The 19018-nt window shown below is 42.6% G+C and overlaps 1 protein-coding gene across 1 annotated transcript; it reads right to left on the bottom strand.

The window, feature by feature from the left end:
• Positions 1 to 6383: 6383 nt before the first annotated feature.
• On the bottom strand, positions 6384 to 18588 carry LOC103365094 (slit homolog 2 protein-like; the record flags this gene model as incomplete). The annotated part of the gene is made up of 4 exons (XM_008292434.1): positions 17626 to 18588; positions 16638 to 16709; positions 14998 to 15069; positions 6384 to 6455 (listed from the first exon to the last, which is right to left on the bottom strand). Coding segments are annotated over exons 1-4 (431 nt in total), but the record flags the coding sequence as incomplete, so codon positions are not given.
• Positions 18589 to 19018: the final 430 nt, after the last annotated feature.

Here is a 19018-nt window from a genome sequence, read left to right as displayed (position 1 = left end):
TTCTTTTTTTCTCTGAGTGCATTTCCATCCATCTGTTTTGATGAATGCTTTCAATTAGTGCATAGGTAAACTAAGTGGATAAATTTATTTTTTTAAAATAGACTTTTTTTTTAAATATATTTTTTGCCTTTGTTTTACAGCAGTAGAGATAGACAGGAAAGGCGGGAGAAGAATGGGGAGAGACCTGCAGCAAAGGGTCATGAGCAGGACTCAGACCCATGACCGCTGCATCGGGGAACTGCAGCCCCTGTTCATGGGTCGCCCACTCAACTAGGTGAGCTGTAAGAGAGCCCCTAAAAAAGACTTTTAAGCTTTAATCTCCACTAAACAATACAAAATGGAAGAAATGGAAGAAGAAAACACCTGTAGCTATACATCATCAACATCAGGTCTCATTCATAACAAATTATTGATAGTGGTAACGCACATGTGCTGCATGATCCACAAATAAAAAGGTTTGCATTGATTTGATAATGTATATGACAGTTGTTGGATAATTAATGGGTCATAAATTCTTTGTCTGATCCACAAACAAACACCAAAAGATGCAGGCTAATGTCAAACTATTTTAAAAACAAATGCATTGCAAATTGAATAAATATCTGTATTCAGGTACTAAATAAAGATTTATTTGTCAGTGTTTTGTTGACACACGTTAGAAAAAAATAGCTAAAAAAAAAGTATTTTATATGCTTTTTGCAAGCAGCATAAAACAAAAGCTGAAGAAAAGCTCTTATAATGTCTTTATCTTGTGTTTTGATTTTCAAATTCAAATGCCTAAATCAAGAAAACATCAGTTTCATTCTCTTGTTCACATTCTCTATAGATATCTGTGCTTATAAATATCAACACTGCTGAATTACATTTGCATGTAGTTATCTACTATCAAATGTTTTTGTATTGATCACCATATGTAGGTTACACTTGTCGTTGTTGACTCGACATGGTCTCTGATCATGTGTGCTGCATTTAACTGCTGGTGCAAACCGTAGACATTCCTAATGCACGCATGACTGTTTTCAAAATTGGGAACAGAACAAAAATGTTCCTTAATTAATACATAAAACTGTGTTCTACAGTGGCATTGTTTGTTTTAAACTTTGTTTGTTTGCTCTTTCAGTTACAGAAATGTTCATCTCCAGCAGTGCTTTGGCAGCACACTCAACAAACTGGGTCCTAATATTCACAACTGAGTAATTAATTTGTGTTATTTCCGTTCATTTCTCACCTCACTTTCTGCTCTTTAATTACCGCAGGAACGCCTTCTGACAAACAGCCCTCAGTGATACAGTGACCTGGTGAGCCGTTACTGGGGCATCTTATCCAGAAGTGACCAAGCAGCAAATAAACACTTGCACAAACACCATCCACACATGAACACATACAAACACTGTCACGCCAATCCGGCCTCGTCCTCAGACGTAACCGTACTTTTCAACTGTGGAGGCAGTGACCCATTCTCTTATCCTCCCATCACCCCATCCCTTCATCAACCCCCTCTTTCATCTCTCCCTCTTTCATCTCACTGCTGATTTCTGTCCAGCAAAGAGGGAAGAGAGACAGAGGGAGCGAGCTGGCAGAGGAGACGAGAAGAGAGGAGGCAAAACTAATGCAATGTGCGGCACCTCCAGCCAAACACAAAGGCTGTACATCGTTCACAGAATGCATTAACAACAGCGGGACAGAGATAAGAATGAGAAAGACAACATAATGTACTTGTTATGAAAAAGTAGTTTCACTTTAGATTGACATAAATGGGCCCAAAAAGCATAGTAGAGAGTAAAAGAGACTTATTCAATATTGATATAAAAGAAAATGTGCATTTAACATAAAGATTTTGCCTCAGTCTGCATGCACGATAACACCTAAACATGATAACTAAAAGTCTAGTCGGACTGGCGATCAACGTAAATTCTTTAAGTATATTTTGCAGCTAGAAGCCAAATGTGATATCCACAAACTATCAGCAACACTTTTAAATCTAACGAAATAAAGAAACAGGAGTATAAATAGATGTAATATGCCTGTTTAATGCGGTCATTAATCTTTATATTGCTAAAATTAAGGCGTAACTTTCATTCATTGTCCCTTGATGCCAAAAAGAAATCATTTAAGGTTTTTCCTTATTCAACTGTAGAAAATTATTTGTTTGCTGTATTGACTGAGAAAAGGAGTGTAGAGGACTAAATTAATTTAAAGAACAAGATAAATAAATATGTCATCAGCATAGCAACAGAAAACAATTACACTTTCATAAAGAAGGGGGCATTAACTATAAAGGTACACAATAATAAATCGTGCTCAAGGTACACAGCTTTTGTAAATTTAGATTTGTATAATAGTTTTTGTGTAGTTCTTTATTCCACGTATAGTAAAAAGTGATTGTTATACTACACCTCTCAACTAACTCATTTTATTTTTTGCTATTTTTATTATTCTGTTTCCAATTATGGAGGTCAGCTTAGATCCATGATGGGAAAAGGATCAGCACACCCCAGTGGAGATCGGTCACAGCTTCACCATTCGTCATTTTAATTTCATCAGAAAGAGTCACATCAGAGTCTGCTCTAATTTCAGGGTCAAAACTTGTGATTTCTTTGGCTCAGGTATCTTTTGGTCCCTGTCCAATGCAATGAGCTTTTACTAGCCCATCTTGTTTTACAGAGTCCAACTAATGAACTGGCTCTGTTTGATCCGCTGTTCAAAGTGTCTAGTTGCTCTCTTCTCTTTCTCAGAACAAACAGTCACAGCTGTGGTCCTCAGTATTACTGCGCTGTGGATACAGCGATCGACAATAGGGCCGAGGGAAACAACAGGGCTGTGTGTGTGTCAGAGACGGACACAGACAAAGAAAGAGAGAGGTTTTTGGGGATGTGCCCACCACATGGTGTCTCCAGATGTGTGAGTCTACCCTCATAGAGTCTGGGCCCTGGGGTGTTGGAGGAGGCTGTGGGTCTATGTAATGTGGGGTGGAGGGGTACGGACACAGGTGTGTGAATGATGAAGAGCACACATGGGTTTTTATAGGAACTCCAAGTCACTGCTCTCATTTTTGTGTCTGTATCTCACATGTTCATGTCATGTATGCTAAAGAGCAATCCTTTCTCCTACAAATTATGATCATATGCAGCTGATTTGCATCAGCAAATATGTTTTTCAGGAAACTTAACACTGCAGAGTTTATGTTATTTTAGCAACATAATTAGGGAGAATTAACACTGATTGCATCCAAAAACTGCAAAATGTTCACTGCTGTATCACATTTGTTTTTGACTAAGCTGGTGAACAGACTCCTGTAACAACTTTACTGTTAATATATGGATTCCTATGAATCTGGTGGTTCTGACAGGATACACCATAAAAACTTGATCTCTTGAATTCTTCCAACACCTCCAACAGGTCAAATTTTCTCCTGTGAAATATCTCAATATCTACTACAACATCTAACTGCAAACATGCGTGGTACGCAGTTATCCTCCATTCAGTGATACTGCTAGATGGAAAGTAAAGGTTTATTTTGTTTGACAGTAATTTTTGAATTAATCCCCTATAAACCTGCATATCTATTTTAACTTAGTTGATAATGATAACTACAGAGTCCAACATTTCTTTCCAAATCTGGTCCTTCATGCAAAATTATAAAACTTTTATTAGCCCTCTGAACTTCAAAGCAGGTCTGAAATGCATGTTATCTTTAAAAAAACGGTCATTTATTAGAGCCAGAAACTATCGAAACAGAAATATTATTGTTTTTTCGACTTTTGATTCTTGAAGGTCATGTGTGACAAGCAGTTCCCTCAGGGAAATGAACCAAATTTATGACATTTCCTCAAATTCACTTTATTCTACATGTCTCGTGTAAAAATTTGCTGAAATACGTAATTTAAACCAACCAGATCATGGTAAAAGAAAAAAAAAAATTAAAAATAACTTAATGAAATCGGCTCTCTTTTGCACAACTGAGATATCATTCGTGACTCAACAGTCACATGACAGAAATTCATGGACCATTTAGCTAATCTAAGCTGAACTGAAGGCAGTGTTCAAAATGTAAGTAGTAAAATGTCTATAGTGTGTAAAGGTAACTGCTTTTTCTCGTGTACATATTGATTCCAGGTCCTTTCAATAATTGTAATATAAATAATCAAAAAATTCAGCTTGTCAACCTAAATGAATTATAGTATTATAACCATTATACAGCACAGAAGACATGTTTGACTTGTCTCAACTTCTGGCCATTCCAGTGAGAAATGAGCCCACAGTGAGTTAAATGTTTTTTTTAAAAAAAGAACCACTTAGAAACTGCTTAAAGTTCAGAGGGTTAACATTGAAAATAAAAAAAGCCAAATCTTGCTTGAAACTAAAGCCTGGACATTTTAGCTTATGTTAACTCTGTAACTCTGTGTTTTTGTAGAATAAACCCAACAACACATGGCTCAACAACATTCTGCAGTGAGTCCTGTTGGTATGTCAAAACTGTGCCACACTTACAACTGCAGTTAGACATGATTCAGGCAGAAATCATCCTCAGACATATTTGGTTAAACAAGCTGGCAGTAGTTGTTCACAGACATGTGTCACACCTGACCTCAGAGCGGTTGAATTTAGCCCTGAAAGCCCTAAACCGCTCCACTGAGCAAAGGTTAAACACATACAGCAAATACTCACATACACACATATCCACAGATTTTCCAAGCCCTGAAAAACATAATTTTCATAATAGCAGGTTGAGCAAGTGTTCATTTATAGCCGCACTGTCGCAAGAACCAAAGCCGGTCAAGTTAGCACATACCTACTGGCCTCAATGTAAAACTTAACAAGGTTCCACTTCTTAGGTTCTCAGGGATTTCTTGTTGTGATTTCTAAAAATAAAAAACACACTGCAGGGGGTGTAACGGCAGACGTAAGATTTAATATTGACCAAAGAGCCCTAAATGCTATTGGCGCAGCCTCTGTGGTCGTCGTTCATGCGGAATGATTTCCATACGTCGGACAAATCTGCTCAGCTGCAGCAGCTTGGCAATTTTTCTTTCATTGTCATTTAGCAATTTTCTAAAGATTGTTTTTTTTTTTTTTTTCATTTTCTTTCTGTCTGTGTTCTCTTGTGGGTTTTCTATTGTAGTATACTTCAGCGAAAATAAACACAATTATAGTACGACATCGTTAATGCTGTTGTGCTGAATGATCTTGTTCAGTGAAGATGTGCTGCCAAACAGGGACCCTCTGCTAAACACATACACCTGGAGCACCGAGGCTTACGCAAACACTCACACCGAGGCAGCTTGTCTGCGAAGAGCTGAACGGAGAGCAATATATCTGAGTTGTATTTTTACCTCGGCCCACACGCTGAGCAAAATGCCAACTCCTGGCCTTGAGAAACACACACATACACACACACTTGCAGAAACACAGACGCACATGCAGACACACACCCTCAGACACGACAGGTCAAGCCCAGCCGACCGCCGTAGCGACCGCAGAACATAAACAACTTTCACACACTCTGTGAATCATCTGAGCATTTCAATATTGTTTTAGATAAATATATGCAGCCACACATATAAATATATGCAACCATAATTATTCCCCGAGACCACAAATGACCGTGACTGGAAGTTAGTTCCCACAGTTTCAGCAGCGTCGCAGCCCAACCCTACGGTACTGGAAATCTGTAGCTCGGTTTACAGTAGCGGGCTGAGAGCGAGGCCTTGGAAGGTGCTTGATTACAACAAACGGTAGTTCTTTGGTTCGAATGCAAATGTTTATGTTCTGTAACTAAAAGTGTTTTCTGCCCGTGAAACACAAAACGTAACTTCAGAAGAGAAACCTGTTTCCAGATTTTGCTGTTTATGCCTCCCTTGGTCTGTCATGCTCGCTTTCTCTTCTTCATCCTCTCTCTTTCACACACACACACACACACAGACACACATACACACAGACACACACACCTCACTCCCAGTGGGCAGCAGCTGTTGGAGTGCTAATCTCCATTAGCTACTGAACTGGCTTCCATGGAGAGAGCCATGTAAAAATCTGTTCTCTCACTCCTCTCACTCCTCCATCCAAGTGAAACGCCAAAGCTGTGTCACACCAAAAATACAGATAGATTCCTTTTTTCCCTCTACTTTACAGCGTCCGTAACACACTTCCCCTTGTCATTTTCAGTCACAACCAATGAAGTGTACAAGCTTGTGGTGATACCAACACGCCATTACATGCATCAACAGTTTCTGAGTGATCTTAAGCCTTCTTTGCAGCGCTCTCGTTAAACACAACCTATGAGTGATTGTACAATATTTCGGCTAACAAAGCAAGGAAATTGAGTGACAGATAGGAGAAGATGAACTTTAAAAAACAAAAACAAAGAAAAACACATGACTTACAGTCTGTAAAGCTTCGTTGTTCCCAGGAAAAGCAGCTCGGGAAAAACGGCCAGATTATTCCGATTCAGGCGCCTGTAAAAACAACATAAATTAGGGAATAAACTCTACCATCCAAACAGTGCGGGCGAAGGGGTTACATATGTGTATAATTTGCATTTTAAAGTGAGATTTGTGTTCCCTGATGATCATATCAGGTTATGTTATGTTGTTTTGATTGTAATACAATTTGAGTCCATTTCAAGGGAGTATGAAAGGAGAAGGAGATTGATGGAGACAGTTTGTCAAACACACAAACATGTTAGTGGATTGAGAGAAAGAAAACACAGGTTATCCATGATTTAAGGGGTACAACATGGCCGCCAGACAAACAGTGAACTGGAGAAAGACGGAGGGAATGCAAGGGGGGAAGAAGACGAGGGAAGGGGTTCGGATGAAGGGAGGAGGGGGAGAGAGTTTTTACCACAAAGACGGAGGAGAGGAGACGATGTGGGAAAAACAAACAGGCAGTCTGGCCGGGCTACCGAATGTGTGAAAAGGACCCCACTGAGTAAACAAGGCCCTCACAGGGGAAGAACTCACAACAACCCATCATCACACACACACACACACACACACACACACACACACACATATATATACACACAAACACAAACAGAGGAGTTGAGAGAACTCGGGTGAGTTTAATAATCTGGGTGCGATCATTTAACCCTGGTTGAGTGGAGTGAAGAGGTTTGTGTGCCGGTGTGTGTTGTGTGTGTGGTTGTGCCTTGATGTGAGTCAGAGGAGAGTGAGGCAACAGAGTGACACAATGAGAGACGGGCTGCTGAAACAGTTTAACCCCGACACACACACACACACACACACACACACACACACACACACTCTGGCAGGTCCAGCGACGGATGCTGTGCTGGCTGCTACTGGACAGAAATGAAGCAAAGTGAAAAAGAAAAGAAACACAGAAATGTGACTGACTTTAAACTAATAAGACATGTGCTTCTCCTTACTAACAACTCACAACTTGCGTGATTCTCACACACAAACCTGCATGTATCCTACAAATGCCACTTTCGCCACAACTTCATTCAGAACTTTTAAAACCTCTCTTTCATTCCCTCATTGACTTTTCCCTCCTCACCCTCGTCTTTCACCTCTTTTTTTTTTTTTTTTTTGCTTCACTAGAAGCCGCCGTGGACTTAAATAACGTCACCCCTTCTGTGTCCATCTTTCACCCACAAGTGCACAAATATATGAACGTGCCCGCGCCTACGCACGCACATTCACACTCCACAGTTACATCAGAGGCCTGCTTAAATATTTAACATCCCGCAGAAATGATGTTTCTAAATTATTCACTCCTCTTCCGTTAACGCTGGCTCTGGCAGCTAAGAGCCCCACATGGTCCCACGGAGAGGCCCAATCCCCCTGCAGGTCCTGCCCAGCCATGAGCACCCGTTAGTGGGCTAGACATCCCCCCGGGAGAGTGCACGGACCGGTGCTGGAGGTGGGGAGGAGGGACGACGCCGGAGAGGTGGTATGAGCTCATCCTCTTAAAATAGATGCAATGCTGTCAGACTTAGGCGGCTCAGAAAATAAAGCGAAGACACAGAGATCAAATCCAGTCTGCAGCACAGTGTCTCTGAGGTGCCAAAGCATTTAAATGCACTTAATTAATTTGATAATAGGAGCATCATTCTAATTATGACATAAACTATTGTATCTTGCTTGTTCGAGGTCCACATTAAAAGTAACACGACAGAGATGATTCATCAGTTTTACTAATTAGGCTTCTTGTGCACGGTGCATTTCTATTACTTCAATAAATTATCGCTGTTATTTCAGTTACATTTCTTGTGCATGCTACTTTTGTAACTTAATAAAAATGAACATTGCATGTCAAACTGCAAATTTTGCAGCTTGTGATGACAATCTCGGTGAAGCAGCCTCTTGGTTATTTTCATTATCGACGTATCGGTTGATTGTCCTCAAATTGCTACAAAGAGATTTAATTCATAGTTATATTTGCTGTTGCGCAGAAAGCAGCTGATCCTCTCTTTAGAGAATCTGCCGGATGTGCCAGAAATGTTCATTTATAAAAGTGCACTAAAAATAAAAAGGCTGGCATCACTGCTGTAAGTAGCTCAACTCATCCACCAAACATCTGTAGAGACACTTCTTCACTATCTATCAAACAGCTTGTGCAAACTTGTGTTACAGTGAAGGTCGTGTACCCATAAACCGTGGGAATGACATGATTCAACTGTTCTTTTAACCTGAGTTTACAGTAGGAATTAGAGGGAGGCTGAAATAATGAATAATTGTGCCGAATCAGCTTGTCCAAGTCAGATAGTTTGTTCACTTTTTTATCTGAGTTGCACTCACTCCTCATCATTTTTTGTCTAATTTTTCATTACTGACTCTGAGTGTCTTGTGCATTTATTTAGTTGCTACAACTGTTACATTCAGCTTGGCACTAAAGCACTACTTAAAAAGGTTAAAATCTCAGCAGCCAACTCTTTGCAATAGAGTTTGCGCGTTGTGACTGTTTCTTAAACTCCTGTGAGTTTCCAGTGGGACTGGTGAGGTTGGTTCGACTGCTGAAATGATTCAGTCGGTTCACTTAAAAAACTGAGTGTTAAAGATCTGCTTGTAAATGTTCATAACGTCTCTTTTGTACATCTAAAAGTACAGATGCCTTCTCAACCTTGAGTTTTCTGTTGCTGTTTTAGTGGTTTTATTTATTTCATGCTTATTTGTACAAGTGTACAGCACGAACTGGGGCCGCATGCCACAGATTTTATAGCCTGAGCTAATTTGCAATGCACATCCCTAGGTGGGCCTGCTTGTTTCTAGACCTGAAGGAATGCATCTTTATCTTTTTGTGTGTGTGCATGTGCATACTGTAAACAGCCTTGGAGTACTTTCACAGTCATGTCTCGTTACTCAAAGTCTGGCTGAAAGTGAATGAAGACTCGGAGGTGTGAGAGTCACTCCAACAAGCTAATGTCACACTGCAGCGAGGTGATAATCCCTGCAGTCATAAACAGATGCTAAGAGGCCACAAACCACACAGTAAACACACACACATTCTCGCAAAACGCGCACAGTGCGCCAAATCTTTGTGCATACACGCGTGAATACTCGCACAAATATAAAGTCAGAAACACACAGTCATAACACCCCAGACTGGTGTAGCTGTGCAGCACTACAGGCCTGCAGAGTCTGGCTGGGAAGAAAATAACAAACTACCTCAGAAACCAATTATTACTTCACCAATGCTGCTGCTGCCATAATACACATGTTCGACTAACAGTCTATCACACACACACCATAGTTAAAACACAAACCTTGTGGACATTTCCGTGACCCGAAGGCTCCAAAACCACTTCAAACTGACCAGTGTCTGTGCGTGTGTGTGTACATCTGGTTCAACAGTTCAGGTTTTTGGTTCATAGCGAGAGCATCTGAAGTGAGCCAAGACCAATCACCCGCCAAAGACTTACACTCTCTTATCCGACCTGTTATTTAAACACTAATGAAAGATACCGTCTCTGCCTTAAAACCTAGAACTGCAGGAATCCAGACCAATAAATTCCTTTGCTACAAGCCAAAAATCATTCACATCCAGCAGCAACGGAGAACGTTTCTCCTCAACTCATGAACCGGTGTTTACCAACAAATATAACAAATGTTGGCTGCAGCACAGAGCTGGGAAAAATCTATCCAGAATGACTTTTTAGACAGAACTGCTGTAGTGAAAATGGCTTTGTGTCTTCACAGTGCAGATAATTTCAAGCTCTGCTGCTCAGTAAAAATGAAAAAAAATAAACATTTCAAACTTTGCCCCGAAATGATCAGCGAACACAATGTTATCAGTCACAGGCTTTAGAGCTAATCATTTAGCACTAATCCAGGGCTTTTCTTTGAAATCCATATACCACTATCTGGGATCACAGTCACAATTATCTTTTGCTATTCAGATTGTCCACATATTACAACACGATCACTTGGTTTTGAGGCTTCATTATCCAGCTTGTAATCGCTGCTGATGGACGCATCTCACCACCTGTAATCAGTTTTACAATTATTCATTTCTGTTAAAGTGATCTTTGATAGTGTGATCACTCAATTACAGGCTAATTATCTGAGGCGGTATCTGACTGCTGGTCTCTGGAATCATTGTCTCAGTACCTGTAATTACAGTTTCATTCTCTCTGCATGTCTGTGGCTGTTATCTCTCTCAGTCTCACAGACTCTGAATTGGATGGGGGCTATAAAGCAGTCAAATGTGAGTGCCGGATAAGAGGATCAGGAACTCCTCTCTTCCCTGCACCCACAGGGTGAAAGTGAAGAATGTATGACATTCCTATATGCACAGGACAATAGAGAGAGAGAAGCAGATGGGCAAGTGAAGGAGGAAAAACATGAGAAGTTAAAGAATGAATGAAAGCGGGGGTTTGGTGGGAGACAAAATGAAGATAAAACCGGTCCTGACAGAGCAGCCTTGCGTAAGTGAATGCGCATGCATGAGTGTATCAATGCAAATGCATGTGTTTGTGTATGTGCACATGTGTTGTGACATGCCTATCTCCTCCACACCTCCTTCGACCACCTACCCCTCCTCTGTACCCCCCAGGCTACTGGCCCACACCTGACCCAGCCCTGCCCGGCCCTGCAGGGCTTGTCGCAAAAAAAGGATGAGACAGGGAACCGTTTTCTTCCACTGTGGGGGGCAGTCACTGTGGATCCGTCAGCCCAGCTTAGGGCCCGCTCCTCCGGGCAGTGGTGCCCAGCAGGCCCCCCTCCAGCCCTCAAGAGGACAGAGGCCTTTGAAATGAGCCCCCAGACTCCAGACTCCAGAGACGTGCCTTTGTCTGGCAGCTGTGGGGGGGCATTGATGACTGACTCCATCTTTGTGTTTGTGAACATGCCACGCTAGAAACGCTGCATTACAGTTGAACACTCTCGCGAGGACAACAGAGGACAGCCATGTTGTATCAGAGAGTGAGCTGCTGTCAAAGGTGTTTGTCACCATCGGACACAAGACAGAGCAAAGGAGACAACGACAGCGAGCAGAATTTGATTGTAGATATGTAAGATTTCATCTGTCATTGCTGTTTGCAGACTAATCAACACTTTATGTGTAAGTATCACTTTAAGTCTGTTTACACTGTAAAAAAGACAACGACGATCTATTCAGCAGAGGTGGTACTCTGAATTGTTTGAACATAAAAATCAAAATAGCTGTACTTAACTAGAAAATACACATCAGGCTAATAATGTGCACCTCACTATGTTTAAATATGTAATTGTGAATAAGCTGAATTTGCAATTTGTTGTTGGTACAACAAAGTTGGAAAAAAACCCACAGGGTTTCCCAGAATACACAGCAAGGACAAGTCCTCATGTTTCTCCCGGTTAGTTTATAACAGCTCAGCTCTGACATAGACAAGACCTGTGTCAGAGGAAGACCTTCAGCCAAACTTGTGAAAGTAAGTGTTTTGCTTGCAAATCACCGTGGTGTCATTATATTAACTAATAGCGAGTGACTTGATGATACACATTTGCTGCTTTGCCAAATGTTCAAATGTAATTTGAGTAAACTGGCTACTTGGTTACTTGGCTAGTAGCTAAATTAACAGTGCTCGTTAAACAAGCTAAGTTACCTGCCTGTTTCCTCAAGATTTGTGTCTCAGTCACGTTTTTTACTCGCGCATGTAACAGAGCAAAAACGCTTTTATTTAAATCTATGCCGCTGTCCGCGCCGACGTCGTCATGCGTGCGGTGTCTTTCGCAAGCCTTTATTTACACTTTTCGGCAATATGCATGTAAAACGCCAGGTTGAAGACGGGATCATGGTTAACTGCATGAAGTAAATTCACTCCGTGTCTCTCCCTCACCTTTTAACACTGCTCTGGTTTTACAGGAGTCTGATCCTGAAGATGACTCTACCAGGGGAGTGGCAGTGGGCATACTCTTAGTGATGGAGGACTGTGTTGCAACAACTTCATCTGCAGCGGTGCAGAACATTGCCATGATTGTGGAGGAAACCATTGTCCTGGAGGACGTCCCAGATCTTCCATTTGCGCTGAAATATCTTTGTTGATGTTGGTGCCTGTGCTTCATTTCATGTTTCAGCGATTTACTGGTCTTAATGAAACTATTAATTTCACTACCTCGTCTAACCTTGTACCTCTAATTTGTATCTGTACGCACAGTAGACTTTAAGTACAGACAAATAAAAGTATGGAGGAAATGCAACTGAGAACTCTGGATTTTTAAAAATACAATTATTGTTTATTCATTGACTGTAGTTAAAATGGTCATGGGGCTGATTAGCTTTTGGTAGTTCTGTGAATCACACTATTTAGTTAATGAACAAGTTAATATTGACTAAATGAAGCATTAATAGTCGAGACTATTCAAAGAACAATGTAAACGTAATTGGTACAACAATTAAATATTAGTTAGGACAATGAAGTAGCAAATCGTTGAGACAATTCAAAAATCTTACTGCAAAAGGTTGCCTTGAAATTTTAAGTTTTCTCAACTATTCTTTTTTTTTTTTACAGTGTAGCTCAAATGTATGTGTACGTGCTATTTAGCAACTTGCACCACCTCTCTGTAGTGAGTATAACTGCAATCAAAGTTTACAGTTAAATCCAGACCATGCACAGTTAAAGGTTGCCCTCTTTGTCTACAGCTCTGGGCAGGAATTCCCAGAACTGCTTAGCTGGACAGAGCCCAGCGTTGGTTGCATGAGAAACACTAGCAGATTCCCTATAGTGGTCCACAGAGTTTCTCTCTCTGTCAACAAAGAGCAGCTACAGTGCAGCAGAGAGCTGAGAAAAAAAAAAAGCAGGAATGACAGAGCCGAGACAGGAATCGTGACGTTTTATCCCTTTCATCCCAACTACTCCTGAAAAATTCACCCAAAACATCCATCAAAAAGATTAAGCACCTTCTTTTGATCTTGAACTACTGTATATGTGTACAGGTGAATACCTCCGTGTGTATTTGGTGATGTCTGTTTTTGTAAAAGTGTGTGTAAGCAGAGAGGATTTTTGTGTGTCTTTAATTAAAAGCTTGTCACCGAAGCCTCCTCACACTCGGTCGCAGTCTGCTGCATTCCAGCATGTCACCGACTGTTGGTCATTGCACATAATGCAAACACACACGCACAGACGAATATAGATGCTCAGTTTCCATTTTTTTTAGGTGCACCTGGCTGAAAGTCAAATACAAGAGTCCTGCATTAAATCCCGCCTTTATGAACATAATATTGTCGTTTAAGAGCGGTGGTGACACAGCTCGGGCTATTAAACTGCATTGCATTATGACATTATGATTTAAGCAGGCAATCAAATGAACAGAAACACCTGTCAGTACAATTCAACACAATTTAACAGCGTCGCAAACTGCAGTCTCTAAAATGAATGTGCGGTTGAATCAACAGCTCTCTAAATTAGTTCCAACAAAAACCGAGCATTATAGCCTTCATGTCGAGTTTCGCAGGACTGTTGTATGAGACTGCATTAGTTTTAGCTCAGCGCTCCTAATAACAGACAGCCATATCACCAGTCAGACGGTCAGGTCCCCCTTATTTTCCCTCACACACAGGCTAAAGACTTAATTATGCCTCGACAGCCTTAGGGGTGGATGCTGAATTCTGATTCCAGGTTGGCGCCGTAACAACCTCTGGCTGTTCCTCATTCGCTTCCCCCCGTGACTCCGTCTCAAAATTCTCCTCTTGGACGGAGAAGTTGGCAGGGGCCGAGTTGGGTTAAATGATTATGAAGAACGGTGACCGAGGAGAAGTTTGAGCAAACGAGCGTCGAAACACGAGAAATGCTTCCATACAAGGCACCAGGGGTCACTGAGTGGAATGACAGGTATGAAAATGATCGAACGCCTATAGGAAATTACGGCCAGACACGTCAAGCCCATAACAAATGTTGGACGGTTGTGTGAGAAATGTGGAGAAAACTTTTGTTTTCATTCCAAAACAGTACTCCCAGATTGCACTTTAGACATATCCACCTAAAGCTGATTTAAAATCTGGCAGCTGAAGTTGGAGTGTGTCAAAACTCTGGTAGCGTCAGAAATTTATTAATGCGTCTGTTGCTGCTGCAACAAAAATCTACAAACTAATCAATCAAAAAAAAAAAGGCAAGAAATGATGCAGAATACGCAAGTCGATGCAAGGCTGTATGCTCAATTTTGAATCCGATGACATATCTCTGCTGGTTTTTGTTTCTGACTTTCATCACCAAACACAGTCTTATGATTTATTGTGCATTCTGTAAGGTTGCTGTTATTGCAGTGTGTCAGGAACTTTAAAAAGCCCTCTGCTGTCATCAAAACAGCAGAAGAGGAAATATCTCTTGGAAGAACAATGTGAACCCAAAAAGTAAAGCTCTACAGAATCTCTAAAAAGAAATATCAGCGCAGCTTGTGGTGGACAAACACCTCACTAAAACAACATATGATGACATCTGTTTATCTGTGTGAAAGAACATGAGTCTACTTGATGGATTTTTGTGCATGCGAGGATAGTAAACCCCTAAAATGTGCACAATAACATGGCAACTGTGTGGACGACAACTTCACTCACAGTCTCTCCAGCTCCTTCAGGTCCTGGAAGGCTCCTCTCTCGATTGTGGTGATTTTGTTCTCCATTAACTGCCTGAGAGAGAGAAACACCAAGAGAGGGTGAGACTATGATAATTGGACAGAAGAAGAAAAAACAAAAAGAGAGAGAAAGAGAGAGAGAGGAGGGAGGAAAAAAGAGAGTGATAGAGAGACACATAGAGCGTGAGAGCTGACAGAGTGATTTGTGCGATGAAACCATGAGAGGCCAAAGAAAAGGACAAAGACGGCTGGATGGGGCCACAGATAACAGAGAGAGGAAGGGAAGAAGAGAGGCAAAGAGATTGACACGAGAGACAGGAGTGGGTGAGATGGAGGAGATAGGTGGCGGCGGTGGGTGTGAAGAAAAGAAAAACAGATTGGTGGAGATGGAAAGTGATAGAATTTTGAAACAGCAAGGCAGAGAGAGAGAGAGAGAGAGAGAGAGAGAGAGAGAGACAGAGAGAGAAGACAATCAGCAGCAGGTCGATAGAGCCCCAGAATTGACTTTAAAACTGGCCCATCAGTTGGACAGCGACTCATCTATCATCCAATTTACTCTCTATCTAACCACATAGCTGTGACTACTCATTCACTTACACTAGCGCAACTCCACTGAGCTCCCTCAGCAACGACACGTTTTTATAGGCTCACGATGAACACAAATTAACCTCTGATTGTATTACACATGGAAAAATGGTGAAATCCACTTCTCATAAATGGCCTAAGTTTTTAAAAATGCTTCCTACGACATTTAAAAATGCCCAAATAGAGGGAAAAAATTCCAAATTCATTATAAGGAGGTGTTTGTTGCAGGTCTAATTGAAATATAAAGGCCTGAGGATGTGTTAGTGCAACCTGGTGAACACACAGGAAACAGCTAAAGTGCAAACTGGAGCACACACACACACACACACACACAATTAAGGATATAATCTCTGGAGGAATTCCAACAATGTGTATTCCCTGCCATTCACTTTTAGCCACTGAATAGCACCACACACACACACACACACACACACACACACACACAACAGGAACAGGCCATCTCTGCATGTCCCACCAGTGGTGTTTGCAGGGTGGGGGGGGAATCTCTGAGCGCAGATCCATCCCAGGTAAGAAAACCTGTTCCTACTTGACGCTCTCCTTCCCTTTCCTCTCCTTTCCTTCCCTCCCTTCCAGCAGCCGCATTCCTCCCTCCGTGGTTACACCTAATGACCGCTATCTCTTTCCCTTCTCTGCCCTCCATCACTTCCTCGCCAGCACGTTAATCACTCCAGCACATGGGGGCCCCGGGGCCCGGTGGTTAAAATAAGCCCCCTCCTGACACTTCCACTGGCAGATTAACACGACAGCATTAACAGGTGCCACTGCTGCTCTGTTAGGACGTACATTCTGGCTGGGTTGAAACCTTCCCAACCCCTGGATGCAGAGCTGGCAGCTCCGGAGTCAAGACAGGAGGGGAAACAGTTAAATGTCTGTGTGTGTTGTGGAGAAGTTGTTGTGGGTTTTTTTTTCTGAAAATATAAGGTGGTGCTTGTCAGAGCTGTATGTGAGAATATTACTGTTTTCTTATCTGCAGAAAGAGAAAAGAGGAGGAGAAATTGAAATAAAAAAGCCACTTACAACACTCGCAGATGCCTCAGTCCTGCAAAATCCGCCTTGGTGATTTTGGTGAGGTTGTTTGCGTTCAGATCCCTGAACAGAGACATGATTAAAGAGGGGGGTTTTGTCAGTGCATTTGAGATGATGCTTTAATAAAACAAGATTTGTGTGCAGGTCAAGTGAGAGGTGATTTATTTGTTTTAACTTGGTGTGCCATAGCCAACGCACGACTGTCACCCGAGCTTCAGAGGAGCTGCTGCGCAATACTGGCCAAATGTTCATTTTCGTGAAGGGGCCTTTTTTTTTTTTTTGCCTGATAAAATACGACCTGTTTAAACTCAAAGCCCACTTGTCAAAATCCGTTTTTGATTAACTTGCTGGTCTGCAGACAAACCGATGTGGTCTACGGAGGCTGCGCTGGTGCAACAGTGCGAAACCACCAACACAACCACAGACAGCCAGCAGCCCCCGAACTTCAGCTCCGCGATCAACATCTGACTGAGTGTTCGCGTTAAACACGAGCAACAAGAAGTGCGATGTTTCTTCTAATTTACATAAAATACACATCAGTGACGTTTAGAGCTTAAAGTACAGTTAGTTGGACGCGTTAGTTGCAAAGTAAAGCTCTGCGTAATTAAGATGTGGTCCCCAAGGAAGGAAAAAAAAATCCTCCTAATATGCTCTTCAGGGTGCCGTTTAAAAGGCGCTGCACATGTAGAAGAAAATAATGGCATTGTTTAAGATTGTTTCTGGTAGAATTTCCTGGTAGTGTAATTCAGGATGTTCTACAAGGAGATATGATGAATACAGCAACTCTTAAAACTCTTCAGAAAAACCACAGCATTATTTAAAATCCACTTAATAAGATGAGCTCAATGCGCACGTGTCACTAAGCATCACTGACAGATAAATACATCATGTTCCACTGATTTTTTTTTCCTTCTTCTCCCTGTGAAATTGTTGCTTAATGTTATGCGTAGGTAAAGCGCAGCCCCCGGCGCCTACTCACAGCCTCTCCGTGTTGCGGGGTATGTTCCTGGGCACGCTGCGGAGCCCTTGGCCGTGACAGTCCACTGTAGTCCCGGTGCAGGAGCACTGGGCCGGGCAGGGCTGACCGTCCGCTCCGCTGGACAGGACCAAGAGGAAGAGAGCGGCCACCGGCAGCAGCCCCCGCACTGTCGCCGGGGAGCGGCCAGGGCCAACGGGGCACGGAGCTCCCACCATCACTGCGGCAAGTGTGGGGCCAATGTGAGACCCACAAAATGCTGAGGAAAATACAAGGGCGATCAAAAAATAAAAGCCCCGAAATCCCCCGAAGGACCTCACCAAACTCACGCAACGGGATGCCGTCCTCCTTTTTTTTCCACTGTCCTCCCTTTGCAGACGTGTGTTTCTGAAGATCTCTCGCTCTGGATTTACATTTGGGGTCCTGTTGGAAGGGTTTTTTCAGTGTGTGAAGGCTGTGCACCGGGAGTTTGGTCCCCCTGGGTAGGAAGAGGGGAGGTCGACGAGGCGGTAGACCGGCTCTGTGGCTGCGCTACAGCGGCGCAAACTTCCACATGTCCCCGGCATGCGGTGCCCAAATCCCCCCGGTGTGCGTCGCGTCTGTGAATGAGAGTGCGCGGAGCCAAAGCCGGTGAAACACCTCGATCCTTGATCTGATCCAAAGAAACACACACACTCTTTCTCATACACACTTAGTGCATACACACACACACACTCTCTCTCTCTCCCTCTTTCTCTCGCTCTCTCCAGGTAAGGCTGGTTATTAATTCACTACACGCGTCCGGCGAGGAAACAGCGGCAGCGCTTGGTTCTCCCAAAAAGCTCAACAGAGGTCACCGCGGCGGAGAGATATTGATTCCGATAATGTATTAATTGCCGGTCAGTGGCAAGAGTGCAGCTAATGCGAGGGACACATACAAAAAAAAACCCAGTGAAAGATCAGCGCGCAATACTATAATCCAACTCTGCGTGGTGCGTCAAAGCGCTGCTCCCGGGAGTGTGTGATAGAGGGAGAGAGAGAGGGGGGAGAGAGAGAGAGAGAGAGAGAGAGAGGGAGAGAGACGGGAGCGGGCACGTCTGCTACTGCGTCTGTCTGGGCAACTCTCTCTCTCTCTTTCACACACACACACACACACACACACACACGCACACACACGCACGCACTGCGTTTTCCCTGAAGGTAGCAGCAGGTTTCCAACCGGCCGTCAGTCAAACAGCAACAGTTTGACCTCAGAAGGGGACTGTGATTCTCACTGCAGTGTCCCGGTCACCTGATGCCTTATTTAGCCGGCCTCAGGAAAGCGACAGAGCCTCTTAATGTCAAAAAAAGTGCACAAACCCAGGAAGATCCTCGAAATTCTTTATGGCTGGACAAAGAATAAAGATAGTTGTTGATT

The sequence above is a fragment of the Stegastes partitus genome, unplaced genomic scaffold (assembly GCF_000690725.1).
Source record: "Stegastes partitus isolate 25-593 unplaced genomic scaffold, Stegastes_partitus-1.0.2 Scaffold810, whole genome shotgun sequence".
Lineage (NCBI taxonomy): Eukaryota > Metazoa > Chordata > Actinopteri > Pomacentridae > Stegastes > Stegastes partitus.
Note: the sequence above shows the minus strand (reverse complement) of the source record. Positions and strands in the feature narration are given on the sequence as shown.